This window comes from Lipophrys pholis (genome assembly GCF_963383615.2).
Source record: "Lipophrys pholis genome assembly, chromosome: 9".
Classification (NCBI taxonomy): Eukaryota; Metazoa; Chordata; class Actinopteri; order Blenniiformes; family Blenniidae; genus Lipophrys; species Lipophrys pholis.
Genome location: NC_137639.1, coordinates 26,632,517 through 26,659,491, shown reverse-complemented (window position 1 = coordinate 26,659,491; position 26,975 = coordinate 26,632,517). Strand labels below are relative to the sequence as shown.

Genomic DNA, 26,975 nt, shown 5'->3' with positions numbered 1-26,975 from the left:
AAATATTTGCCAGAAAACACACATCCCACTTATTCATTCACAATCAAACATATAATATGTGTGGAGGACGTCCCTGGTACAACAAACAATCAAGCACTGGAGAAGCCTTTTGAAACAAGTAAAAGAAAATAAGTAAATTAGAGGCAGATATAAAGAAACTGGCTTTAAAACAACATATTCACTTTCTTGGCAGCATTTTGTTCACAATGTGTTTTTTGTACTGCACCAGCCGTAGTTTGGCATTTACAAGGTATCTTGGTATGAAATGTGTCTGACAAAGATTTTATAATGTTTTTTTCTCAAAATGTTGGACCTTATCACATCCCAACAGAAGATGAAGAAACACTCCTCAATGTCGAATTATTTCTTTAATGACAGAGATGAAGGAGTCCTACAATGATACAAACAATTGCAGTATAAGCAAATAGTAATAACTCTTAAATGTGAACATACAACATAACATGAATCATCACATGTTACAGCATTACTCATATTATGCAGTTGTTGTATTCATTTAGTTATAAAACATTAAACATTACTTACATGAATTAGGCTGAACAGCACAATCAAACCACCTTGACATGAACATGTGCATATCAACAACTATGGCCGGTTCCTCACTGAGCCGGTCATAACAATATCCTACATTGCCCCCTAGTAGCCAGTGATAAATCCTCCAGAAGAAGCCTTCGAATATTCACACTTTTTTATGTTTCATACTTGAGCGTTTCAGAATTCGTGTTCTCAAAACGTGAGTTGGTACTTTTACAAACCTCCTAGAAGAAGTTACTGGACTTCTGCTTAGGTATTGACAACAAATACTTTTACCAGATCTGAAAAACATTTCATCAAACTCAATAGACATTTTTCAGATAACATAGGATCGGGGGCGTCGCAGCGATATAGTGTTTCACGTGATCCCTTCACAACACAGATATCGTTGGTTCACTTGTGTTGGTATACGGGGTCTGCATTAGTAATCAGTGATTTTGAGTAGGTGTGAAGGGGTGATTGTCACTTAATGGTATTAAAAGCAGTACAATAGAGACTCCTTTGCATATTAAAAGAGCAATTGTTACCTCACAAAATTAGTGCGTCTAAGTAGTATTGACTTATTTACTAAAGCCAAGTTTTAGGAAAACGCAATCATGATTTCCAAACAAAGGCTGGGAAAGACAAATTGATGCATGTAGAAAAACAAAAACAAACTTTTTATCAAGAGATAATTCTAATTGAACAAAATAAAAGTCAATTATGTCTCATCCTTTTATTTTTTATGTGGCCTTTTGGGAAAATCAGTTTTCCACCCCCGTCCTATAAGGTGAGAATGACAAAATGTGGAACAATGTCTTCTAATAGCACTATAATCCATCTGAAAATCTGTTATCAATTCCAGTCGTCATTATTGTTGGACCTAAACTGAAGATGTCGTTATAGTCTCTGTGACTCCGGACTCTATTGAATGATTTTGTAAGTTGAGGAAACAAGCCTTAACAAATCTCATCATTCTAATGTCTCATGAATACTGCTCAATTTTAGCTGATAAGCGCAAAAACCAATCAGTTTTTCTCAAAGTGGTGAAAAAAGCACTTAGCAGAAGATTTAAAGGTACTCAAGTATGCAAACGCCTCCGGAGCAGAGCCAGGCTGTGAATGGAGGAGAATTGCCACCAATGGACTGACTGAGACAATCGGCAGTGATGAGATTTCGATCACCGGCTTTTGTTTGAATTCAGAACAAAACAATACAATTGATAGTTCATTTGATCACAACCAGGGTCTGCCTGAGTGTCTTTAAAACTAGAGCCGCTGGATCATTTTCAGACGAACCAGCAGCCAGAAGCGACATTGTTTTGCTCCGTTCCACCCAAACCAGGTAAAGACTTGGTGAAATGTGTGTTGTTGTTTTTGTTGTTTTTCTTATTTGACAACTCAAGTGTGTGATACATTTTCTGCTTCATTGACAGACTTGCTTATTGCCCGCCCCAATCATGGGCAACTCAACATCAGTCAATCTTATGACTGGAACTTCCAGACACCGGAGTGAGGACCTGCTGAGGCTGTTGGACTTCTGGCCGTGCGATGAAGAGGATCTGTGGAGCCTGAAAGAAAAGCAACGTTTATCTGTGAGAAGGATCCACTTGCCTCACAGGATCAGCTATGTTGACCTTGATAAGCAGGAGGGCGCCTATCTTTACCCAAACGGGGGCATGATGCTCAATCTTGCATATGCTGAAGAAGACGTGTGAATTATTGAATCACCGCGAAGGCTCAACGCGGAGGCCGACAGTGACTGCCCCCCTGGGTACTTCACCATACAAGGGCTTTAAGGAGTTCATCCAGAGGGCAGATCTTAACAAGTAGGGTGTGAACTTTGTGAGCGGAGATGGGAAACCACAACGCAGGGTTAACATGAGATGAAGCCTTTTCTTCTCAAATGAAAGCAAAATGTAAAAACAAAGGCGTTGCCACTTGGTTATGGTCCATTCGGTCAGATATAAGAAGGCTTGTTAATTTTTTTTTATTTTGCATTTTTTAAAAATAGATGTTTACACAGTTAACGGGCGGGAAATCCTGTCTTCACACTGAAACTTTGACACACACACACTCTTTTCTCATTGTTAACCGAACTGTGAAATGTTTTTTGTTATCACTTTTGCACCTGTATTACTTATATGCATGTACGTATACGTTTCTCTGATGACTTTGTCACACATCTGTTTTAAAAACTTTTCAAAGTCGATTGTTTCATTGATGATTTTATAGCCTGCTTGTAACAAAAATTGCTGACTAGTAGTGTGGGTTTGGACACTCTTTTCATTTTCAGTGAAAAAAATTGATCGTTCAACTTTAAGGCTTTTCATTTTTATTCACAGTTGTGTTCATTTGTTATGTTCTCAAGTCCAGGGTTCCAGTTAGACTCAGCTAGAACAAACTATTGTGGGTAAAACTGGCTTAGTTTCAAGAAAGACTATCGAGGCTAAAATTATTAAAAAGGCTAAAAAACAGGACAAAAAAGTGTTAGGAGGAGGATCGGCTAAAAAATAAATTTGTATATATATATAAAAAAAAAAGTATGTAAAATTTTTGAAACTCTGCAAAAACAGGATAAACAGTTAAAATGGCTAAAAGGCTAACATGATTAGAAATTAAAGGTCAAAGGTCAAAATGGCTGGAACAACCAAACTACCTGAATTAGTTAAAATTTTCAATTTTTTTTTTTTAAAAACAGCTAAAAATGGCTGCAAAAGCTAAAACAGCGAAAATAATTTTAATAATTTAAGATTTTGGACTTTCAGACAAAAGTGACTAATACAATATATTTGTATGATGTTCTTTTTTTATGTTAGATAAAATGCTGAATTCTTTCATACTGGTCTCTCATAGTTTGTCCTTTAATTTCTTCTTGAAAACACGTTTTGCTTCAGTGATCTGTCGTGTTTAAGTGGCACGAGCTGAACCTCTCCCATGTCTCTTTGCAAATTTAATATTGTAAAAACCTCGATTGTTATTAATACACCGTTTGAAACAAAGTGTTAATGAGTCTCACATAAGTTTCTGTGAATCATTCATACATCATCTCTACCGTTACGGTCAAATTCATATATGGGAAATCTTTCGATAGGTTATCATAATAACCTTATTCATTTATAGATTATAGTGTACATACTGCAGGAGTGTTTTTGCAGAGTGAATTCACTCTGCAACGCATTTTTCGTCTCTAATTTCTCTCCTGCAATACAAAATAGACTTTTTGCAACAACTAAATTCAGCAGAAGGCTTTGAGTTGGTTTGATAACACTAATACGAGAACTTACTTATTAAATTAGAAGCTGAGAGAGAGAGAGTCACATTAACCTACAGGAAAACAGGATGTGGTATGTGGTTTAAAACAGTATTTTGTCTTGCATCTGTGTACTATCAATGTGTGCTGGCAGTGGTGTCTGAGCAGACTCACGGTCAAGGCATCTTTGCACACTTAATCACACTTAATTACTCGGATAAAAGCTGAAGGAATTTGAAAATATTGTGGATTTGAGTGATAATCAAATGTGTATATCCAAAACGCTCTGGAAGCAGCAGGTTCACGCTGTGATAAAGGCTGTTTCTTGTTTCATGACCGAATAAATGCAATAAAGAGGTGAGGGGTGGATGAGTAAGAGAAAAGACTTCCCCACACAGAGCGCATGAGACAAGTCAGATTTGTGTGTGTAACAGTCAACACCAGAATCATTCAAAGTGGAATGGAAACTGGATAAGTCACCTCTCGGCAGAATGAAACGGTATCGTGAGCACCCTGCAGCACATCTGTCACTGTGTTCACAGGTCTGATGCTGAGAGGACAAGATGGAAACTATAAAGTGCATTTTGGTTTTCTTGTACCTGTGCTCCAAAGGTAAGCTCCTTCGTGTGCGGCGTCGAATCAGCCGCAATTTCTATTGTGCAGAAGAAGCTAAATCAAACAGTTTTGAGGACTTTTCGCCTCTCTATTGTGGTGATGTAATATTCTTGTGTATTTTCTGCAGCGATTCAAACGGGAGCTTCATTGTGGACGGCTCAGGTGCCTTCGACAGTTCAAGGTCTGCTCGGGTCATGTGTAGTGATCCCCTGCACGTTTGAGTACCCAGATCCGGGGAGGAAGGTCACCGAGGTCACAGGGATCTGGACGGATGACACAAGTCACCTCGTCTTCCACCCGGTGGAGTCTAAGGTGCAGCAGCAGTATCGGGATCGGACGACGCTCGTGGGGGACATCAGGCACAAGAACTGCTCTCTAATGATCGATCGTCTTCAAGCAAGTGACCGGGGACCTTTTCATTTCAGGGTTGAAATTGCAGATTTTGACAAGTTTTCCTACAAAGCCAACAAAGTCTCCATTTCATTAATCAGTAAGTAAGAATGAACAAAGTGCCTCTCATTATCAGTTGTTCATTAGTACTGGCCTTTTGCTATAATTCAGGTACTTTACAACACTGAATTACAACTACAATGTAGCAATAAGTGAAAATATAAACAGTAAGAATGATAATAACTTTACTTTTAGAACTTTTCCATTGGTTTAAATGTTAATTAAATAAATGAATACATACATACATACATACATACATACATACATACATACATACATACATACATACATACATACATACATACATACATACATACATACATACATACATACATACATACATACATACATACAAAACAAAAATAATCCCTCTGGCAGTGCATCAGGTTAACTTGACACTTAACTTGGAGTGTGGGGGGAACCCGGTTTGAATCCTGGCAGAAGAAAAAAGGGCGTTATGCATAAAAACAAACCCCGTCGACGTTGCACGTGGCAATAACCTGCTACAAGTTTCACATTTCATAATCACATTTTTTTCAAACTGACATCAAACTGACATTCGTGTCACATTCATCTCACAAGGACCTGAAGTTACAAAGAAGGAAGAGATAAATAGTTCTTATCGTCGTGTCTTTTATTGGAAAACTTTGGTTGTCTTTGTTAAATTCCTCCAAAGCTCAGTTCCTCATCTGTGAAATGCCGCTTGTTCCTTCCTATAAATACCCCTGCATGAAATTACATACATGCATGAGAAGTATAGTTTTACATCTAAAGTCAGATGTTATTGACGGTTTCCATACTTGAGGTGTCGCTCTTTTGTTTTTTTTCCTCCAAAGAATAAGGGGAAGTGCTTTTGTGGAAACAGAAAGATACCGTATGAAGTTCCTGTTTGAGCCCTGCTGTATATATAAAACCAGAGCTGAATCCGATTGGTGGAAATCACACGCATTTAACAGGAAACATACATTTCCTCTTCATTTCTTTGTATGTATGTATTCATGTCTGCTTTGTGGATATACATTACACATATAATTGTGAACAAGCATGTCTTAGTCTCATATCTTTAAGTTTTTCTTCTCATTGTAGCCACTCTTATTTAAAGGGAAGGCATGAGAGCTTTATTCATAAGACATAACATTGTTATTTTTGCCGGAAATGTTCTCGCTTATTCACACTCTACCAGACTTGGGTTTTTAAGTTTGCCACTCATCGCTCTTGTTTCCACAGGCGCACCAAATCCCATCAGGTTTTCTGTGGAGGAGGAGGTGAAGCAGGGTCAAGCTGTGTCGGCATCCTGCTCCGTGTCCCACTCCTGCCCCGCCTCTCCGCCCCAGTTCACCTGGAGTCGGTGCGGAGAGACCCGGCTTCAGTCGCAGCAGCTTGGCAACGGCCAGTGGGAGGCAACATCCACTCTGACCTTTCACCCCAGCCGCACCGATCACAGGAAGCCCCTCCAGTGCAGCGTCAGATATAGAGGAGGGCAGTATCAGGAGACATTCAAGATCCTATCAGTGAAATGTAGGTGTAATATGCATCAAAAACAGAAAAAACCCAAAACATAAGCAAAATAGCAGAAAGGTGGAAAACACAAGACAGCAGTGAGACTCGAGCTGAGATATTGGTGATGCTTGCTTACCTCAGGGTGAGGGTGAGTTTATACAATCATGCTTAATGCAGCGGCTTTAGGAGACATTTCAATGTATTTACCAGAAGGTTCCATTGGCTTCATGTTGAGACTTTAGTAATTCATTTCCACTTGTGATTATTTGGTTTTGAGAAAATGTCGACATTTTCATCAGGTCTACTCATTTCAAAGATTAAATTTACAGGTTATTATACCATTATTTTACCAGTCAGGCACACCTAAGGTGAAACTGGGCTGTTTGTGGCCCCTGAACTAAAATGTGTTTGACGCCCTCCATTCTTCAGAAGCTATTTTACATTTCCAGCTCGTTGAAGCACGTTCAGTCACTGTCATGGGATTCGGCGTCACTGCCTGCTCATCTGCAGTGGAAAAACTGTCATTTCTGTCTGTTATATACAGGAGGAGTTTGTCATGAAGAACAGTGAATTGTTTGGTAACAGAACCTGACCCACTTTGGTCAACTTTAGTCAGTCAGTCAATCAATTAGTTCCTATGTTTATTGTTTCTGTATCATTTCATTTCATTTCAGATAGATAGATAGTACAAGTACAAGTACAAGTACAAGTACAATGAAATTGCATATAAGGCTTGGGGAAAGACAGACAACATGAGGTGAGAAGAGGAGACAAAAGGCAGATTTCAGACTGTGCTCTAAGGGTAATTAGTTTGTAATTAGGAAAAAAAAACACCTCAGCACATTTAAAGCGTCAACACAGGTTACAACATATCTTCGGTACAAGCACATGTGGGTATGGGGGGGGTGGATTTGCAGCTCACCGCCGGAGGGAGGGGGGTCAAGCGCACTGCCACTTTTAAGGGCGCGCAGCGAGCTGCGTCTGCGTGGGAGGGGGGGACGGGGCCATCGGACGCGGTGAAGCCATACTGTTTGCTTATTTCTGCAGTGTCAGTCCAGCATCTGATGTTGTGAGACGTCTTGGATAGTTCTGATCAGAGACAAGTTCCCAGTGGGGCGGGTGTGAGGAGATATCAGGGAAGGACAGGGCCTTCGTTTTAACAATCACATCCAGGAGAAATAGGAAAACAACCCAGCCTTCGCGTCTGGACGTCTGAGGGAATCTGAATGTAGATGAGATTTGTTTTCGGTCGGGACGACTTCAGCTTTCTGTCGTCCTCGAGTGTCTCTGGTCTCCATGCTGCTCCAAATCAGTGGCCATTTTTAGCGTTCCAGCAGAGCTCTGAATTTCTCCAAGTCGGTTTCCATTCCGCGTAAACGTTCAAGAATCGCGTCTTGCGTACTTTTCAGTCTGTTTATCGCATGAGTCTGAGCTTTCAAAGCCTGATCAAGCTACGACCAAGCTACGACCAAGCTACGGTATACATGAAGTATTCCCCTCCAGGATGTTGTTAACTCTGTGAATCCCTCATGTTTTCAGTTTCAACTCTCATGAACTGTTGAATTGAGCTCACGACGTGACCTGATGTTTGTACACAGACGCTCCTGTGAATGTGAAGGTTGAATACAGGCCGGACGTGAAGGAGGGGGAAACAGTGCGTCTGAGCTGCTCCAGCGATGCCCATCCCTCCGTCAGCAGCTACGAGTGGCACAATGGAACCGGCGCTCAGCTACACAAAGGGAGAACCTACATGTTGACAAACGTCTCCAGACACACTGGGGGAGCCTTATATTGTCTGGCCATCAACGAAATTGGGCGAGCCAAATCGAGCAATGTGCAGCTCGACGTGCTGTGTAGGTTAAAAATCATTCGGGACACGATCCAACACTCAAGCATGTGAAATATCTTCTAACTGCATTTCCCTGTCGCTGCAGATCCCCCTGAGATTATGACGGCCTCCTCCTGCTCCACAGAAGGTCACACGGTGGCGTGTGTGTGCATCGTAGAGTCCAGCCCTCGCAGCACCGTCCATTTCGTCCTCGCCGACCAAATCCTGCAGAGCAGCAAAGTGGAGACGCACGGTTCTCTCACCCTCTGGACTCTGCAGGCAGACTTTGGCTCCTCGAAGTTTGTACACTGCTTGGCAAGCAACTCACAGGGAAACACCAACCTCACGCTCTCTCTACCTGTTAACAGTACGGATGTCAGTTATTAGTGTCTATCGTTCTGACTGTACAATGACAAATGAAAAAAAACAAAAAAAGACTTAACTGTTAAACATCTTCTTGTACAGGTGAGATGCGAACGGTTTTCATTGCCGCCGGAGCTGCTGTGGTGGTTTTGGTGACACTTTTAGTAGCAGTGGCAGGAGTTAAAATATGGTAAGACAGTAAAACATTTTACATCTCGTACTATCTGAAAAATTTACCTAATTAAAGCAAGATAAAATTAAGGCACATCGAGATTCATTTTAAATATGACTTTCATGTTTACTATGTTGATCATGAATGTGGTTTTCCAGTTAAACAAAATATTCATGTACTACTAGATGAAGCTCTACAGTCTAAAATTAATGTGGCTAAACTATTATGGAGCAGGGGTGTCAGACATAAGGCCCCCCCGGGTCAAAATAGATAGAAGACGGAAAGGAAATGTTTGAATGTCAAAATTGGCTTTATGTTGAAATTGTAGTAATTCTTTGGTGTTGAAAAAATATAGACATTTTCATGCTTTCATATTAACTTTAAAGTGTAAATTTAAAGGTCATAATGCCACTAGTTTCCCTGGTTGGGCCCATCAAGATTAAATCTGGCTGTATGTCGCCCATGAATTCCGTATAGAGAATAGTTTTCATTTTTAAATCGTCTGTAAAGACTATAGCTTTTAGAAGTTTATAAATGCAGACTTAGAATAAGGATATATACTTATTTTTATTTTTTTGTTTTCTTTATTCCCTTATGTCCTTGATGGATGTCCGACTTAGCAGAAAAATATGTTGAAAAGAAAAAGAAAACAAATTATCACAGGCAGTTTTGTGAAATTAAATTTCAGTTTCAGGGATGTAAAGGGAAAAAAAAAACCTCACAACTTTTTTCTTTCATATTTCTGTCAGCAGGGGGACACAGAGAGAAACTTCATCCAACATGAGTATCGTGTGGGCAGAAAAAGCTGTAGCCCTCCCTCAATATGTCACAACAAAAAGGTTCAGTGATGCAAATCATCTTACAAAAAAGATTAAGACAATATTTCCTTCCAAGGACAAAATAAATTTAAGGCCAGGGAAGATTGTAGGAGGACTTAATCTGCAAATTAAAGTAAATATTTCCCTGCTTTTTGCAGAAAAGAGGCTTGTGACGACTTAAGAAGTTCAAGGTATTCTGCCAATAATCACATTTATGATAACATTGAGGTGAGTGCAGTTTTTCTGATTGTGATATTTATGGTATGCAAACATCAAATTGATTGTTTTCTCTTTTTCTTTTCAGGTTGAAGCAATATATGCCAACGTGTAACTCAGATGGATGAAGAACAATCAGGAAGTTGCACACATGCCATGTTTTGTATAAATCACTTTTTTTTTTTATTCTATCGTAAAAATCTGTTTTGTTTTGTTGTAAAAGTGATTGTATGTCACAAGAAAGATTGAAATGAATGCATTTGCATTTGCATTTGCATTTGCATCTCTTATCCAAAACATGTTGTTGTTGTTTTTTTGTTTTTTAAGTGCAGTTTTTCAGGGTTTTTTTAAGTGCAGCTCTTGAGGACACAAATGTTTGGTCAAATATGTTGTATTTCTACGTGGGATGCAGCATTATTTGTCATTTTTATTTTTAATGTATGAGTTTAAATCAACAGGAAGACAAAAAGGAAGTTGGTCACCACCATGAACCACAGATAAGTGTACTGAAGCTATTGCACATTTTACAAGGAAAGCATTAACATGTGCATCAAAACCAACACTACACACAAAGTTCAACAAATACTGAAATTGAATAAGGATTTTAATAAGAGGAGGATATTCCTAAATTTGTTATGAAACACGTGTGACTGGACTGAGTTATTTCATACATATTTTTCAAAATTATACTTAAAAAAATGAGAAGACAGGCTAAACCTGATTGCTGTCAATATTTCTAATTGGTAATCAAATAATCAGAATCCTAAAAACAATGTTAAACAGTCGAAATGATTCAATATCATATCATATATCACATCATACTGAAATATTCTAGTGACTAGAATATTTCAGTTTAATGTAACATGAAGCCAAAATGAACAGAGCACTTTAGGTTGCTAAAGACATGATGTAATTCATTGGCGGTATAATACATAGATAATGAAAAGGTTATCAGATGCCAGGGCAGAAACGGACCGCTCACACCTCATCCACTGGTGCTTTAACTTGTAACCATAAAGAAAATCATATACACAGAAGATAGATGTTTGTGAGTCTTGATAAATTTAAAGTTGACAGTCTTACATGAACTGGAATGAAGAAAATGCAATAAAAATTTGAAAATGTATTATTTATAATATACCACTAAAATTATGGTAACGTGTGTGTGTGTGTGTGTGTGTGTGTGTGTGCCACTGTCCCATAATCAGAATTAAAAAGCAACTACAATCACATTTCAGCTTTATTAAATTGTGCATCCCATTACAAGCAACACCACACATAAAGATATATATATATATTTAACTCTAAAGTTTGAATGTAAAGGTCATTATGTCACTACTTAATCACCCACGGCTGTATGTGGGCCCTGACCTGAAAAGTGTTTCACACCTCTACTGTAGATCATAAGTCAGAGGAAAGCATCTGTTTCATCACATTTTATCAGACGTACTGTAAAAAAAGAAGGGATTATCAAATCAAAGAGCGAAATGCCAACTATCTTTTTCTGTGTCTCTGGTGTCGACAGGCTCTGACACCAGAAATTCACACTTTGACATGTCAAAGAAAACAAGTGATACACCTTCCAGGGCAGACTTTGGAAACCAGAACCTATGAGAGTGGGGGTAGGCATGTTAGCCAGTGTTTGATAAATACTAGATATATATATGTCACTTTTACATTGGAGGCAATCTAGGAGAAAAATTTGCAAATAAATAGACCAAAAAAAAAAACTGAAATAAAACAACTTTTGAACCCTTTAGGCATCCACTCTAAGGCTTGTGTTCTCACAAAGAGGAGAACATTCCCTCCCTATGTAAAACAAAAGAATGACTTCAAGCACAAAGGATGACGATCTGCAGTTTTTACAGGCATTTTTTTTAATGACTATTTTGAATAATCGACATTTCCGTATATGTGGTCGGGGTGATCTGAGCCTTGGGGCATTTCAGTTGTTGGGACCTGTAAAGTGAAAATACACTGAAGTTACCTTCTGCTATTTTGTCACAGACTTTTAGGACTCCAAATACGTGCGACACCAAAAGTCACATAAGCGTTAGTTTTGTACCTCAAGGTTGACGTACACAGGTTCGTCGATGACTTTTGGTTTGGACAGCGTCTGTTCTACTTTCATGTCAGGTGGCATCCTGAAAAGAGAAAGTACCAAAGGAACCAGCTTAGATTCTACTTTAACAAACATCCGTTGACATGTTGTCTTGAATGAAGAAACAAATCTGGATAAATTTATAAAACTCAGTCATGAAACGAACGTTTGGGGGGTGTCTGATGAGGCTCTGCTGAAGTTTGCATAATAGCCAGACTCCTCTCTGGTGAAAGACTTTGACCTGCCAGGAAAGAATATCGATGTTAGACGTGTGTGAGGAAAGGTACACATCACACAGAACTCGCTCAGCATTTAATTCAAAAAGATTTCTTTTTTTTATATATTGACACCTTTTGTGTTTCATGATGATTAAAATCCCAGCAAGGAGCAGAACGATCACAGCGACTGGTATGAAGATGGCCGTGTACATTATCTTCTCCTTCTGATCTTTTTGGTTAAAAAAAAAGAAAAAAAAAAGAATATCGTCATTTCAGAAGCTGCGAAGTCGGCGTGTGTTTGGAGAAACAGACCGTGTGCGGACTTACTTTCATTGGCTTCAGTTGTGGAAAGCGAGGGATCCGTGATATCTGTGGAGTGTGAACAGTTTGTAGTTGTAATAGATTGTACTCGGGAGAAGTTTCTTGAATAAGACTATTGATGGAATTACATAAAGCATAATGGTAAAGAATGAAATGAAGTGATCAAGACTTACAGTTTGTATCCTTGCCAGAGGTGACTGCTGCGTTACCTGGAAGACATACATCAAGCAGGGATTACTATTTTCTCCACATGTTAGTTTGGATCGAATCATAATGAAAGAACCTTTACGGAAATCCCAACCATTTACTGAAATGGAGACAGTATCGTTCTTGAAACTGTAGTTGTCCTTTGCCAAAACTCTCACGTAGATTTCGGGTTCATTCTTTGTGACGTTCAGGATCTGGAGTGTGCAATTTCCATTGGCGGGTTTCCCAATGAGCTTTGTCCTCCCTCTGAAATCGTCGCGCTCACATGTTTTGTTGGTGTGAAAAACAAACGCCTGCTGGTCTTTGTCACCCTTGCTGCAGATACTCGTGCCTTTGGTTTTCCAGTAGACTTTCACATCGTTGGTGTGGTGCACCTTCGGGTAGGTGAAGTTGCACTGGATGATCACGTTCGAACCTGGCTCTTCTTGATATCTTCGTCTGACATTAATATGCCATTTCGGCTCTGCGCTCGGAACCAAATCACATCAGAAATTCTGTCAAATGTTAGAATGGAATTTTGGCTGAACGCATCATCTCAAAACGTCACTCACCTTTTGTGTTCAGACCCTCTGAGACCACGATCAGTATGAGGCTAAACTCAATCAACACTGGCGGCTGCATCTAAAACAACCGTTCCTGAGTCAAACTAGCCAACAGTTACTGCATGAAGTACTCGCTGTGAGACCCGAGGAAACTCACTGTGCTTGGTATCAGATTAGATTTTGACACTGATGCGAAATTTGTGTTGCGTGTGTTTCCTGTTGCATTGTCACGTTGAATGAACCAAAAAAAAAAAAAAAGAGGAAGCCTGATCAGAAAACTTTGGCCACATTAAAGTTGTTTGAGGATTTTCAAGCCAATTTAAAACAGATAAATAAATCTTACCACTTGTGCTTCTGAATTTTGACATAAAACAGATGATAGTTTCTTACAAAATTTGCTGAAAATCTGGAGTTTTCCACACATCCCATAGCCACTGACACTCCCACGGCACTGATCACGGAGTGAAAGAGGATTTGTATCCCTGGAGATACAACTAATAGCATGGCACGTGTCAGCCTGTAGTAAAAGTTAAATTTATCATTTATTAAATGCATGAGACAGTTGCAGCTGTATACTTATTCGAAACATTGGGATACTATTAAGTTAGTCAGTGTATGTATTTTCTACGTTGATAAAGCTTCATTAACATGAAATAATGTAATAATGTCATTTTTAAAGTTGTATGTTTCACTAACAGATCTGCTGTTGATTGCACAACTATGAGACAGATGTAAAAAAAAGGTCAACTTTGTGTTAAAGGAGGAGTGACCTTTATTTTGTAACATTCTTGGTAAGTGTGTTGTAACTTGAGTGAAAGTATTATAAAAGGGGGCGAAAAGCTTCCTTTTGCTGCCAACATCTATTCCACTTAGATTAACCTAATAATATTGTGTCCACTGCCTGCCAGCATAGTCAAAATTATACGAACTTCATGTACAAATTTATGACCAGAAAACTTTGTTGCCAGAGCAATGAAGGCGGAGCAACTTCAGTGTCATTCGGGAATGTTTTCTTTGAACTCCATCATTAAGAAACACTACTTCCCCCTCGCTGACATTGAATTTCTAATAGAGACCAGATCGAAAGGAAATATTTCATTTGGTGAAGTATTCCTCAGTCGGCAGCCATTAAGAAGAATAAATCATGATAAATTAAGTTCTAAATGCTTAGTATTCATTGATTTATTGTTTTTAAGTAAACGTAACATATTAAGCAATGCCGTCAGGGTGAGTTTGTAAAAACACCCATAATGCCACAGCCATAGGAGAAGCTTTTGGGACATATCACTGTATTTTTTGCACCAGACTGTCTCATTCAAATTGGCTTCATGTTGAGATTGCGGTCATTTTCAGCAGTAACTATTTGGTTTGGTGAAAACATAGGCATTTTCATGACGCATACGGTGCACCACAACAAAGAAAAAAAACTTTCAAGTGTGACGTTAAAGGTAGTTTATGGTAATATTTTAACGGTTTTCACTCAAGATGAAATTGGGCTGTTTGTGACCCCCGAACTAAAATGTGTTTGACACCCCGGGTCTGGAAAACTGTACACTCCTGACATGTTTTGCCCTCTGGGTGGTGGAATGTGATGGGGAAACGGGCTGTTGTTGTTGCTGGGTAGAACCACTAGATGGCGTCCATCATGCTGAACTTTGCTCAGGAGCCCAGGCTCCACCTGGAGGAATGTGGGCCAAACGGATCTGAAAGGTGCAGTCATATGACTTCCTGGCGGCTCGGTCAACAGAGGTGGGAATGGTTTCCTGACAGTAATTTAGTGATCCATGAAGGATTTGACCCAGCTAGAATAAGTTCTGATTCCGGCTGCAGCTCGCAGAAGAAGAAGAAGAAGAAGAAGGACATGGTGACTGGTAAGAGACGCACCAACAAGGATATGATGGTAATCTGTTGTGTGGTGTTGTCCTGAACGGAGCAACGTTTATTTCCGGCATGTGCATGGTGAAATCTGCAGAGGTGGATGGAGGATCTAAGTAATCCAGGGCAGTCTGCGGGAGGAGGACCGTCACCGGGCTCCCCGAGCTCCCCGAGCTCCGTGCGCACCGTGGCGCCGATCAGCGCCCCCGCTTTGTCCGGAGCGCGCCTCACCTTACCGGGAGTCATGGACGCAGAGGGGAGGGTGGACGAGTCCAGGCTGAGGATGCATATCTTCAAAAATGGTCTGTCTTTCTAATCCAGGGGTGTCAAACACATTCTAATTCAGTTGCCACATCCAGTCCAGTGTCATCCTGAGTGGGTCGGAACTGTTTAAAAAAAAAAAAAAAAAAAAAATAGTGGTATAATAACCTTAAGAATTTTACTTAAAAGTCTTTTTTTTTTTTTTTTTTTTTTAATCTTTTAAAATTAGTACCACAAATTATTACAATTCAATTTTATTGATATGTTCTGGTGCAAAACTCCTCTAACTGTTGCTTTCTGCATATTTTTCTACAAACTCATCCTGACAAACTGTTAAAAAAAAAAAGTAAATGATTTCTTTTTTTTTTTTCAATTTGCTGGTCACTTCCTGGGCCGGATTGGAGCCTCTTGCGGGTCGGTCTAATGTCTGACACCCCGGGTCTAATCAGATGGCATCCAGTGGTCCTGCATAACTGGTTGAGATTTGTTTAAATTATAGCACTTTATTATTTATGATTGACACCATTTAACATCAAGACGTCAAAGATTGTGTGGTCAAAATAGTCCAAGCAGAAATCTCATATAATCCTGAGGTAATCCAGTTAATATTCATGTTAGAAAGATTATTGTGTCTGGACACTGATATGAAGGCAGCCTGGATCTGTGGCACACATTTCCTGATGGAGTACACGGATTACCGTGAACCAAACACAACAGTCAAATTTCTTAATTTGTAGAATATTCCCAGGGGTCTTCAGGACAGCTTGAATATAATGTAGAAACATAATCTCATGCTTGTTTTTGCTGTACGTGGATGTTTAATAAAGGATTTAGCATGTTTTATGACTGGTCTCTCAGATCTTCCAGTAAATATTGAACAGAACAGAAATGAGTCAAGTGATTCTTTGCTTCAGGACATTTTCACATACACAGTTTGTCTATTCACTTAAAAAAAAACAACAAAAAAACACTTATTCTCTTCTCTCTCAGACCCCCTGGAGTAAAGGGCTGCAGCGTGACTACTGTGCTAAGACAACACACACCATTTATGGAGCCGGTGGGACTACATCACATGGGATGAAATACGAAAAACTAAATTCTGCAATATTCCACAATAAGATCGAATATGAAGCTGCCTGTGAATTAGTGGTTTCACCGTCATATGTCTAGAAAGACACACAATCATGGTGGTTGTAGTCTGGCTTCTGGCGCTAATTAAGGTCTAACCCCAGGGTTTAGCGTCACATCACATCTATCGTCTTTGAGCAGGAATGGAACAAATCCACCCCCTTCTGTGACTTTCTGACCGTTAAGTACATTCCAACATGAAGCTCACTGATTGAAGTGAGTCTTCTCATTAAACATTTCAGAAAACACTTCACATTGAACAAAATGTTACTCAGCAGTGTTTTCAATGAGAGTTCCTGCTGTTCTTGCTGGATCCTTTCAGGGTCGCTTCACTGTAGTTGTTCTTATTCTGAGTCAGAACAAAGAGTGGAGTGGGCCTCCCCTGGGGCAAAAGGAAAAACCTCTTTTTTCATAGATTTCTTTGGAAGAGTAAAAGGCAAAAGTCTCGATTTGGTTAAAAAACAAAGTAAAAGTACAAACACAAAGACTCTAACTAGCACAAGAAGAGTATTTTTTTTATTTTACCTTTAGAGTTCACGTTAAAGCTACACTTCGAGAACCTCCATGAAAACAAAGTTGTTTTTTTGATTTTCTTCCAGGTGGTGTGTCTCCCTCCGAGCGTGGCCTGGTGTGGAGATTCCTGTTCGGGATGTACCCGTGCGGCACCACAGCTCTGGAGCGTTCCCTGCTGCAGGAGCAGGCAGTCGTCCGTTACCGGGTCATGAAGAAGAAGTGGCAGCAGTTTCTCCCGTCGGCCGTGCAGATTCAGCAGAACGGCAGCGATGGTATAGACGGATTGGTTCACAAAGGGAAACTGTGAACTCTGTTTTTTCTTTCTTTGTTTAGCAGCTTTCACTCTTTTTTTTTTTTTTTTTTCTTTAATAAAAGCAAGTTATTTCTATTTCATGCCTCAGCTGCGATGGTGGCAGCAGTGCGGTACTTTGACCAGAGGGAGGCTCAGACTCAGCAGCAGACCCAGGAACAGTCGGAGGCTCTCCGGGACAGACTGGCTTTTTTGAAGCTTCAAGCGCAGGTCAGATCCATTAAATACATGTTAGGATGACGCTTAACTATGTATTTGAATAATACATTTTTGTTTCATTAATTAATTCCTCAATTTCTTGTGTTGCTTCGAATTCTTTCAGTCTACTTCGAGGATTTCGTCGGGTTTTAAGCTGCAAGCAGCTTGAAGCTGTGTGTCTATGGAAATGACGTTACGGGATCTAACTTACTTGAACAAATCGTTTGTTGTTTTATTTGCTGTTGCGTCATTTGAGCTCCCGGTTGTAGTTGAGATGTTCAACTAGTTTTCGAGTGTGAGTCCAGATCAACACAAACACGTTGACATAGTGATGGTAATATATTCAACTTCACCAAAACAATTTTGTCGCCATCGGAAGTAAAGTTGAAATAAAAGGCGCAATGCACCTAGATAAAATTAAAGTCCTTACCGACACAAAGAAAACCATCATCATAAAATGACCAGAAGCAAAAACAACGGCTAGACACAGTTCAACAAAGTTCAAAGTCCAAAGTGACTTCATTGGTACCTGTGGGTTTGTTGGAGGGAGAAATTGCCCCATATTTTAGGGCTGAAAGAGACTATATCTGATAAAAGTTTTATAACTAGTGACACCGGTTCGATAAAACATAAACATACTTACATGGCTATTTAAAAGCAAGTTTCAAAACAACCATGTAAAGGCTTTTTGTTTGTGGTGTTTTGTAGTTTTGTGAAAGAGCTCATTTTGCATTTTGTGATTACAGCAGAAAGCTATAATTCAATGAAGTGGATGAACTCAAACGTGTGGTCAACCATGTGTGTCTGTATATTTGCATTATTCAACAGATCTTGTTTGAGCGGGTCACATTTGAGCGGAGTGAGCTGCAGGAAGCCATTCGGATCATCGACAAGGACGTGCCCCGGACCAACAGAGACCTGAGCTTTTACCAGTAAGTCACTGTCAGGTTTTTACTGTTTGTTGGATTCGCCCAGAGACGGTGTCTGTTTCCCCAATCCTGGTGTAGAAGGACCTTTGTTCTGAGTCACATAAACAAGCCTGGATCAGGCCCAGCATTTGATGACTTATTGATTTGATTCCTGGGTGTTGTAGTGAGAGGATATTTAAAACATGCGGGACGGGGTTCCCTACATGTTTTAAAGGAACTCGGGTGGAGAAACGCTGCATGAAACGTGAGAGCTGACTCTTGACATTAAGGTTGTGAGAGTAAACATCCAGGCAACCGAGCAGCTGAAAGATTAAATCATGATCTGCTGTATTAGCCCTATTATTTGTTCACTTTAATACAGACACATTTACAAGATCTATTTAGTATTTATCTGACTCTGCCTTGATTCCATCAACAGTAATTGTCTGAATGTCTGCAGGAATGAAGGTTTAGGAAATCTTTTGGTGTTGAGAAATATCCTCATCACTTACGCTGCTTTTCACCCAGGTAAACAATCTTAATAAGCTCCTTCGAAGTTCACTGAGTGACTAAATCAGACATATTTGGAGGCTGCCTGTTGTGTCATTTGAGATCACGGTTGCCAAACCAGTTGCTTTGTGTGCCGATCCAGAGGTGAGCTACGCCCAGGGAATGAATGACCTGTGCAGCCGCTTCCTGGAGGTTCTCGATTGTGAGGTCGACACTTTCTGGAGTTTTTCCTGCTACATGGACAAGTTCTCCAGGGACTTCATGGTGGACGGCCTGCACAGAAAAATAGGTTTCTACATCAGTTTGTTTGTTGTCGTTTTTTAACACACAACCCCAGTGCTAAAACGTTTGGACCCTGTATGACATGTAAATCAAAAAAAGCAATGTTTGTAATTACATTAACATTTTCCCTAGTTGGGGGAAATAAAAACATGTGAAATGTAAATAGCTCATTTTGAAATTGATAGGAGTGAAACATCTCAAAAACATTGATAGAGGACCACGTTAATGATAACATGTAACATTAGAGGGCGGTAGGATAACCACAGTATTTACAATTTTCTGAAGTTGAAGACAGTGAATCTCTGCCCATCTTCACATCGAGAATGGTCCTTTTTGGTGTAACAGGTGGTGGCGTGTAACTTTCCTAATGTAGGAAAATGCTAGAAACAATTCCTGATATAATCCAGCCTAATCCAACACTACTGCAGCCTTTATCCTACCACCCAAATAATAATAAGAAAATTACATAAAATGGTTGAATGAAGACAATGTGACTATTTTGATTATTAATTCATATACACACTGATCTATATGCATAAAAACAATTCTATATATAAATTCTTGTATATTGTGAAATCAAATTTCTTCCCACCTAATTAGAATAAGAATTGAGACCTCTGGTGGTCAAATTTAGGTACTGAGGTCTTAATACTGTAACAAATAAATATTCTTGCACAAGTACTGGGATAAAAGAACTAAACTATTTGGATTAAAAACTGACAAACTGGAACAAAACCCTTGAAAATCAAATGTTTTCACTACTACATCTAGCATTTCAGTGCCAACACGTGTCTTTGTGTTTATGACAGAGCTGGAAGCTGCCCTGTTAAAGGAGCTGGACCCTCCACTTTATACTCATTTGGCCAATGAGTGCTTGGAGAGTTTTACATTCTGCCACAGGTACATAAATTAATATGAATGCATGTACCATTTTCTATGTTATTGACTACATTTTATTTCTATGTGCACGTTGTGAGTAAGTGAGTGTCTGTGCATGTGTTGACTGTCCTTTAAGGTGGCTACTGCTGGGTTTCCAAAGAGAGTTTAATCACAGTGACGCACTGCGTTTGTTTGAGATCCTGAGTTGTGACCATCTGGAGCTCATTTCTCAACAAGTCGATCGAGCCCGTTATCGGGAGAGACTGGCACGGAAATACAGCGCAGGTAAACAACAATGGAAAAAAAAAAGGAAAGTGCAAGTCGCAGTTGCTTATATTATAAGGTGTTAAAATGAAATGTTTTTTTCTAGATGACAGTTCGGAATCAGAGCTGCAGACCATCAACACTGACTTTACCTTTGAGCTCTTCATCTGTGCAGCCATCCTGTTAGAGAACAAAGAGTCTCTGCTGCAGTGCCGAGACGACGTCCAGCTCATCCAGTTTATTAACAGGTGTGTCGGTTTGCTGAAAGAACAACAAACACCCACCAAATCCCTGCACGTGTACTTAGCTGGTGTATGTCAATCGGTGTGAATGTGTTTGTAAAATGTATTTATTTTGCAGCCTTCAAGGAAGACTGGACCTGAACAGCACCCTGAAGAATGCAGAGCAACATTTGTACCACTACTGTAAGAGCTGTGCGTGGGATTACATGAACGGGCGCTACAGAGGACACAGGAACAAAGATGGGGACTTTTTATTCCAACTCCGCAGTCTTTTTGTTTTAAAACAATAGGAAATGTTTAAATGAGTGTTCTCACAGACTATCACTACTTTTTTTTTTCTTTTTTTTTTTAGCAAATCACCTCCGACACATGATGTTTATATTAGGCAGGAATCTTGTATTTTCAGGTTTTTACTGTGTTAAAGTTAGCTGACGTTTACTGTGAATAGTTTTCTGTGCCGTACTGAAGAAACATGAATATGAAAACTGTAAGATTAATATTTTCTTACCTCAGACAGGGAGTTTTTGACTTTTTATGTTATGCAACATTCAGCTGCAGGCAGTGAGTAAACAGTAGGGTGTGGTGTGTTGCAACATGTGCCTTCAGCAACAAACTGCAGTTATATTTAAGACCAGCTGGTGTGTGTGTCAGAGAGGCCTGTGTAATATGAATAGATGAGCTGTGGAAGAAGCGTCATGCACCAAAGGGGAAGAAAAACGTATTGCACAAATGTGTCTTGGGTAGAGAATTGAAGATACGTATAATATATACAAATGGACACACTTTACCTCAATAAAATAAAGATTATGTTTATGTTGTAACATTCAGTCACTTTTTTTTTTTTTAATTCATCTCACAACATAAAGAAGGGTCGCAGTAAATTGCTTACTGAGGAATGCCTGCACAACATAAGTTAAATTAAATACAAACATGTGACACTTAATTCAATATGTCGGAATGCAAAATAACTTAAATTCCTTTGAGACATGCTGCAGACAAAATATCATTTCAAGTAACTACAACCTCACAGAAGTAATATCATTTCTCAACCATTTGGACTTATTGACAGTAGTCCCTTGCCTTAATACAGTATATGTATGTATGTATATATATATGACAACTGATACAGATCACAAGTCAAATCACAACTAAAGTAAACTGAATAATTTCCCAACTAATGAACAGACTTATGACTGAGACACTTATCCCCTCTGCATTCACTGATTCTACCTTATGGGTAATGAAGCATGGGAACCGTTTTCAGAAAGTTCTTTTTCTATTATGAAAGAAAAAAACAGAAGCTCACTCAACAAAAGAACATCAAAAGATCAAAAATCAAACTTGGTCACTTCGCGTTGGCTTTTCTGTCCAACTCGCAGTGGGCTGCCGAGTTAAGAATAGCAAGCTTTCCAATGAGTCTAATGTGAAGAAACGTGAGGTCTAGAACTTTCCTTGGTGGAGTCACCTGACACCCTGATGGGCTCTCCCAGCACTCTATATACCGCCGGGAGCAGAGACGCTCGCCCTCTTAGTCTGCCTACCAGGAGAGGGAAGAGAGTGCTGGAGAGGAGCTCAGACCACAGTGCTGCTGAGTATTGGGCGAAAGCAAAGCATCAATCTAACTCAGTAAACTTCAAGTCTTGAACAACTAACTGCGCAAGGTAATTTCAGACATAAGAAGCATTGTGGCCTGGCTTCTGAGTCTTGTCTTGCTTTAAGCTTGAAATCCTAACAGCCAAAACTGCGAGGTGCTCGACACTTGCATGGATTCTGGTTGAAACAGTGGCATGTGAAACAGGATTCCTGTGAAAAAAAAAGAGGGCACATTTCAGTAGCAGTCTCGTTGCAGGCTTCAGTTGCGGGTGTACCACATGCAAGAAAAATTCACCAAGTCAGCTTATTTTCTGTTCTGTGTTACACAACTGAATAACAAGTGATAATTCAATCCTGCGTTCCAGCTGCAGCAGCTCTGACATTGAGGAAACAGAGCAAAGTTCCTCTAAGGGCAGTACTTTTGTGTTCTATGAACTATGGGGAATTAACACTTGACTCTGTTTCTATAAGTGGTAAGTTTCCACACTTGAGGTTTTCTTCTTTCAACAACCATGGTAACATCAGACTTCTGTTGAATTCTTCACTAAGGTTACTAAGAGCCAAAGCCGTTTTTATTTTTAACCCCATTGTTTCAAGATTAAGCAGGGATTTAAATTTTTATTTTTTTTTTTTACTTAAACTGATCTTTGGAGTTTTTTAGCCTTCCTCCTTACACTGTCATACGTGTTGACACTATTTATAGTAACTATAAGCTATTTGAAGTCAGCTGTCGGAAAAAAAACACATTGCTTACTACTGCAGGATCGGTACGTCACTTTCAGAAAGCCCCACTGATACACGCCAATGGCATGTCGCTGAGAGTGGAGAGCAACAACGTAGGCAGGGAATTAAATGGTCAACGTGACATACTTATTTGGTGTCATGTGTCAGGAGCCAGTATAAGCCACTATGCCAAGTAAAGCACACCGCTGCTGAAAGAGCATCATGTTAGGTCCAGCATAGCACACAGGTCAATACTTTTTTGGAGGATAACGCATTTTTTAAGTGTGAGAAACAAACATAACTTGGTGGTAAATATAGAACAGGATGAAAAAAATAGTCTTAACTGTCATTGTTGATAAACGATGAAAATAGAAATGAATTACCTTTGAGTTTTTCTGGGATAATTCTAAGTACACCAACATATAAACATTGCTCTTGCTCTTATGCTTATTTTCTTTATCTAAGATGTCTAAAGGACCGGCAGTAGGAATCGATTTGGGCACCACATATTCCTGTGTGGGAATCTTCCAACATGGCAAAGTGGAGATCATTGCCAATGACCAAGGAAACAGAACCACACCAAGCTACGTGGCGTTCACCGACTCTGAGAGACTTATTGGGGATGCTGCCAAAAACCAAGTGGCCATGAACCCAACCAACACTGTGTTTGGTAAAAACCATCACACCTCCACAATCATGCACACAATGATTACCATTTATTCATTTGGAAGGGGTAAACTTGAAACTATGAGTCTGAATATGATGTTTTCCTCTCTTACACCTTCAGATGCTAAGCGTTTGATTGGACGTAAATTTGATGATCCTGTGGTGCAATCCGACATGAAATATTGGCCCTTTAAGGTTATCAACGACGCGACCAAACCCAAAGTGGAGGTTGAATACAAGGGGGAGGTCAAGACCTTCTTTGCTGAGGAGATTTCCTCGATGGTGCTCACCAAAATGAAGGAGATCTCTGAAGCGTACCTGGGCAAGGTAGATCACATCGATTGTTGGACTTGATACGCATGATTCCTTCACTTTCATACAAGTTCCAGTAACCGTGAGGGGAAGTGTTTGCCATGCACCGACAGATTATTGGAAGTACAGTAATATTTTGAATTGACTTAAAGTTGTCTTCTCTTCGCAGCCTGTTAACAATGCAGTTGTCACAGTTCCTGCTTACTTCAACGACTCCCAGCGTCAGGCGACCAAAGATGCCGGAACCATCTCTGGGCTCAACGTGCTGCGAATCATCAATGAGCCCACTGCAGCTGCCATTGCTTATGGCCTGGACAAAAAAGTAATTGCTAAAATGTTAACGTTATGCCATTTTAAGTCCCTGTGAGTAATTGTTATTTACATCTTATCTTAGGTTGGTGGTGAACGCAACGTTCTCATCTTTGACCTTGGGGGTGGTACTTTCGACGTGTCAATTCTGACCATTGAAGATGGCATCTTTGAGGTGAAGTCCACTGCTGGTGACACGCACTTGGGCGGTGAGGACTTTGACAACCGGATGGTTAACCACTTCATTGCCGAGTTCAAGCGCAAGTTCAAAAAGGAAATCAACAACAACAAGCGCGCCGTGCGTCGCCTTCGTACGGCGTGCGAGCGTGCCAAACGCACCCTCTCCAGCAGCACCCAGGCCAGCATTGAGATCGATTCCCTCTTTGAAGGTATAGATTTCTACACTTCCATCACCAGGGCCCGTTTTGAGGAGCTCAATGCTGATCTGTTCCGTGGAACCCTCGAGCCTGTGGAGAAGTCCCTGAGGGATGCTAAGATGGACAAGTCCCAAATCCATGACATTGTCCTGGTGGGTGGATCCACACGTATCCCCAAGATTCAGAAGCTGCTGCAGGACTTCTTCAATGGCCGTGACCTCAACAAGAGCATCAACCCTGATGAAGCTGTGGCCTATGGTGCAGGTACTATATGTCAGCTTCAACTTGTTTCCAGCCACATTACAATTTCTAAACAAATTTGTTAATCAAATACTCCTCATTTAAAATATTTGTGGTCACTGTGACATTACTTACAATATCTGAAAACTCCTCACAGCTGTGCAGGCAGCCATCTTGGCGGGCGATAAGTCTGAGAATGTACAGGACCTGCTCCTGCTGGATGTCACGCCCCTGTCCCTGGGAATTGAGACAGCTGGAGGAGTGATGACTGTCCTTATCAAAAGAAACACCACTATTCCTACCAAGCAAACCCAGACATTCACCACATACTCAGACAACCAACCTGGGGTACTCATTCAGGTAGAGCCGCATCAAAGATCAAGTCAAGAGTTCATTCTCCTTTGCAACAATGTTCACAAATGAATTAAAATCTAATTTAAATAACTTCTCCCAGGTTTATGAAGGTGAGAGAGCCATGACCAAGGACAACAACATCCTGGGGAAGTTCGAACTGACTGGTATTCCACCTGCTCCCAGAGGAGTCCCCCAGATTGAAGTGACCTTTGACATTGATGCCAATGGTATTCTCAATGTGTCAGCTGTGGACAAAAGCACTGGAAAGGAGAACAAGATCACCATCACTAATGACAAGGGTATAAACACACCAAAGTATCTCTTACGTCCAACACCGACTTACCGATGTACCATATAATGCCAAAGCTTGGTGTGCATTAACAACAGGCCATAAACAGATCTTTGAATTTCATCCCCCCGTAGGGCGATTGAGCAAAGAGGACATTGAGCGCATGGTGCAAGAAGCAGAGCTGTTCAAGGCTGAGGATGATGTTCAGAGAGAGAAGGTCACAGCCAAGAATTCCCTCGAGTCCCTGTCTTTCAACATGAAGAGCACTGTGGAGGACGAGAAGCTCCAGGACAAGATCAGCCCTGAGGACAAAAAGGCAATCATGGACAAGTGCAATGAAGTCATCGCTTGGCTGGACAAGAACCAGGTAATATTCCCTGAACCACTGAAACGTAATAATAGAACACAAACAACCTTCTGTACCTCAAATGATGTAGTTTCATAGTTCCCTACAATATACTTTTACTAGAATAAATTATTTACTCCCAATGTTTCCCAGACTGCGGAGAAGGATGAGTACGAACACCAGCAAAAGGAACTGGAGAAAGTGTGCAATCCCATCATCTCCAAACTGTACCAGGGGGGCATGCCAGGAGGAATGCCAGGGGGTATGCCAGGGGGTATGCCAGGGGGAATGCCAGGAGGAATGCCAGGTGGCGCTGGAGGTGGCTCCTCATCTGGTCCAACTATCGAGGAGGTTGACTAAGCACTGCAGTCTGTGTCTCTATGTACCAACGTATACTTACAGCCATTTACCGATGAATACAATCAGATCACTGATTTGTTACTGAACACTTCTAATATCAAATTCTCAGCAAATGAAAAAAACACGTTGTGGCAAATTTTCATCTACCAACTCATATTGACATCATAATAATATAATTTCCAATCTGTGATTTCTAAAAAGCAATTGAATATAGACTGTCAATAAAACATCTCCTTTGCAAATTGTTGTCTGTGCTTATTTTGATTTATATTTCCATCTACATTATATTGACCAAGAGCACAATGATTAGTGCAAGAAAAGCTGTCCGCGCACACACACACACACACACACACACACACACACACACACACACACACACACACACACACACACACACACACACACACACACACACACACACACACACACACACACACACACACACTTACACACTGACACACCTGGTTCCTGAAACAGAGCTGCTGTAAATGTAAGATCAACACCCTTTTCCTGTTTATTAGCAACCTGCTCACAGGAAATGTCAATCAGAAATAGATTATCTTTCACAATCAGATGAGCCGATGTGTCGATTCTGCTTTGTTTTTGCTTTTGTGTTTAGTTTGATACCGGGGTAGAGGCCATGCTATATAGCCTATGTCCTTGATTGTGCTCCAGATTATGGGGGCAGATTGTGGCACTATGGTGTGTCATTTCGTTACAAATGGATTGACAATAGCAAATATATATTCATATAAACCATTTTTAAAACAAACTGTGTGAGGTACTTATCACCATATGGTCTTTTCCCAGGCACCTGTCTGGTGAGGTAGGAGGGGCTTGCTCAAGAAATTCAGGGTCATTCGCATAATATTCACATATAAAAGCCTGTATTTCACACAGCT

The 26,975-nt window shown here is 40.2% G+C and overlaps 4 protein-coding genes across 5 annotated transcripts; 3 read left to right on the top strand and 1 right to left on the bottom strand.

The window, feature by feature from the left end:
- The first annotated feature begins 4,188 nt into the window (after positions 1–4,188).
- LOC308114904 (B-cell receptor CD22) lies at positions 4,189–10,974 on the top strand. The gene is made up of 9 exons (XM_080472163.1): positions 4,189–4,395; positions 4,526–4,888; positions 6,076–6,366; positions 7,947–8,201; positions 8,283–8,543; positions 8,642–8,729; positions 9,461–9,550; positions 9,688–9,757; positions 9,834–10,974. Exons 1-9 carry the CDS (start codon positions 4,347–4,349, stop codon positions 9,858–9,860), a joined length of 1,494 nt encoding a protein of 497 aa, XP_080328289.1. The 5' UTR covers positions 4,189–4,346; the 3' UTR covers positions 9,861–10,974.
- Positions 10,969–13,372, bottom strand: LOC308114905 (uncharacterized protein). Its single transcript, XM_080472164.1, has 8 exons — positions 13,144–13,372; positions 12,687–13,055; positions 12,559–12,594; positions 12,392–12,433; positions 12,197–12,293; positions 12,013–12,087; positions 11,811–11,889; positions 10,969–11,704 (listed from the first exon to the last, which is right to left on the bottom strand). Exons 1-8 carry the CDS (start codon positions 13,211–13,213, stop codon positions 11,630–11,632), a joined length of 843 nt encoding a protein of 280 aa, XP_080328290.1. The 5' UTR covers positions 13,214–13,372; the 3' UTR covers positions 10,969–11,629.
- A 1,450-nt stretch (positions 13,373–14,822) lies between these two features.
- Positions 14,823–21,330, top strand: LOC308114696 (TBC1 domain family member 15). The gene is made up of 11 exons (XM_080471786.1): positions 14,823–15,005; positions 15,107–15,311; positions 16,998–17,183; positions 17,313–17,431; positions 18,248–18,351; positions 18,788–18,855; positions 18,980–19,126; positions 19,929–20,019; positions 20,135–20,283; positions 20,369–20,510; positions 20,623–21,330. Exons 2-11 carry the CDS (start codon positions 15,113–15,115, stop codon positions 20,792–20,794), a joined length of 1,377 nt encoding a protein of 458 aa, XP_080327912.1. The 5' UTR covers positions 14,823–15,005; positions 15,107–15,112; the 3' UTR covers positions 20,795–21,330.
- Positions 21,331–22,002: 672 nt separating this feature from the next.
- LOC308114091 (heat shock cognate 71 kDa protein-like) lies at positions 22,003–26,312 on the top strand. Of its 2 annotated transcripts, XM_080470736.1 has the most exons (9): positions 22,003–22,165; positions 23,286–23,490; positions 23,608–23,813; positions 23,968–24,120; positions 24,193–24,748; positions 24,882–25,084; positions 25,179–25,377; positions 25,502–25,734; positions 25,867–26,312. In XM_080470736.1, the coding sequence occupies exons 2-9, from the start codon at positions 23,286–23,288 to the stop codon at positions 26,071–26,073; spliced, it is 1,962 nt and encodes a 653-aa protein (XP_080326862.1). In that variant the 5' UTR covers positions 22,003–22,165; the 3' UTR covers positions 26,074–26,312. The 2 variants fall into 2 exon arrangements, with proteins under 2 accessions (XP_080326862.1, XP_080326861.1); XM_080470735.1 differs by having other exon boundaries at positions 22,040–22,165; positions 23,286–23,813.
- The last annotated feature ends 663 nt before the right edge of the window (positions 26,313–26,975 follow it).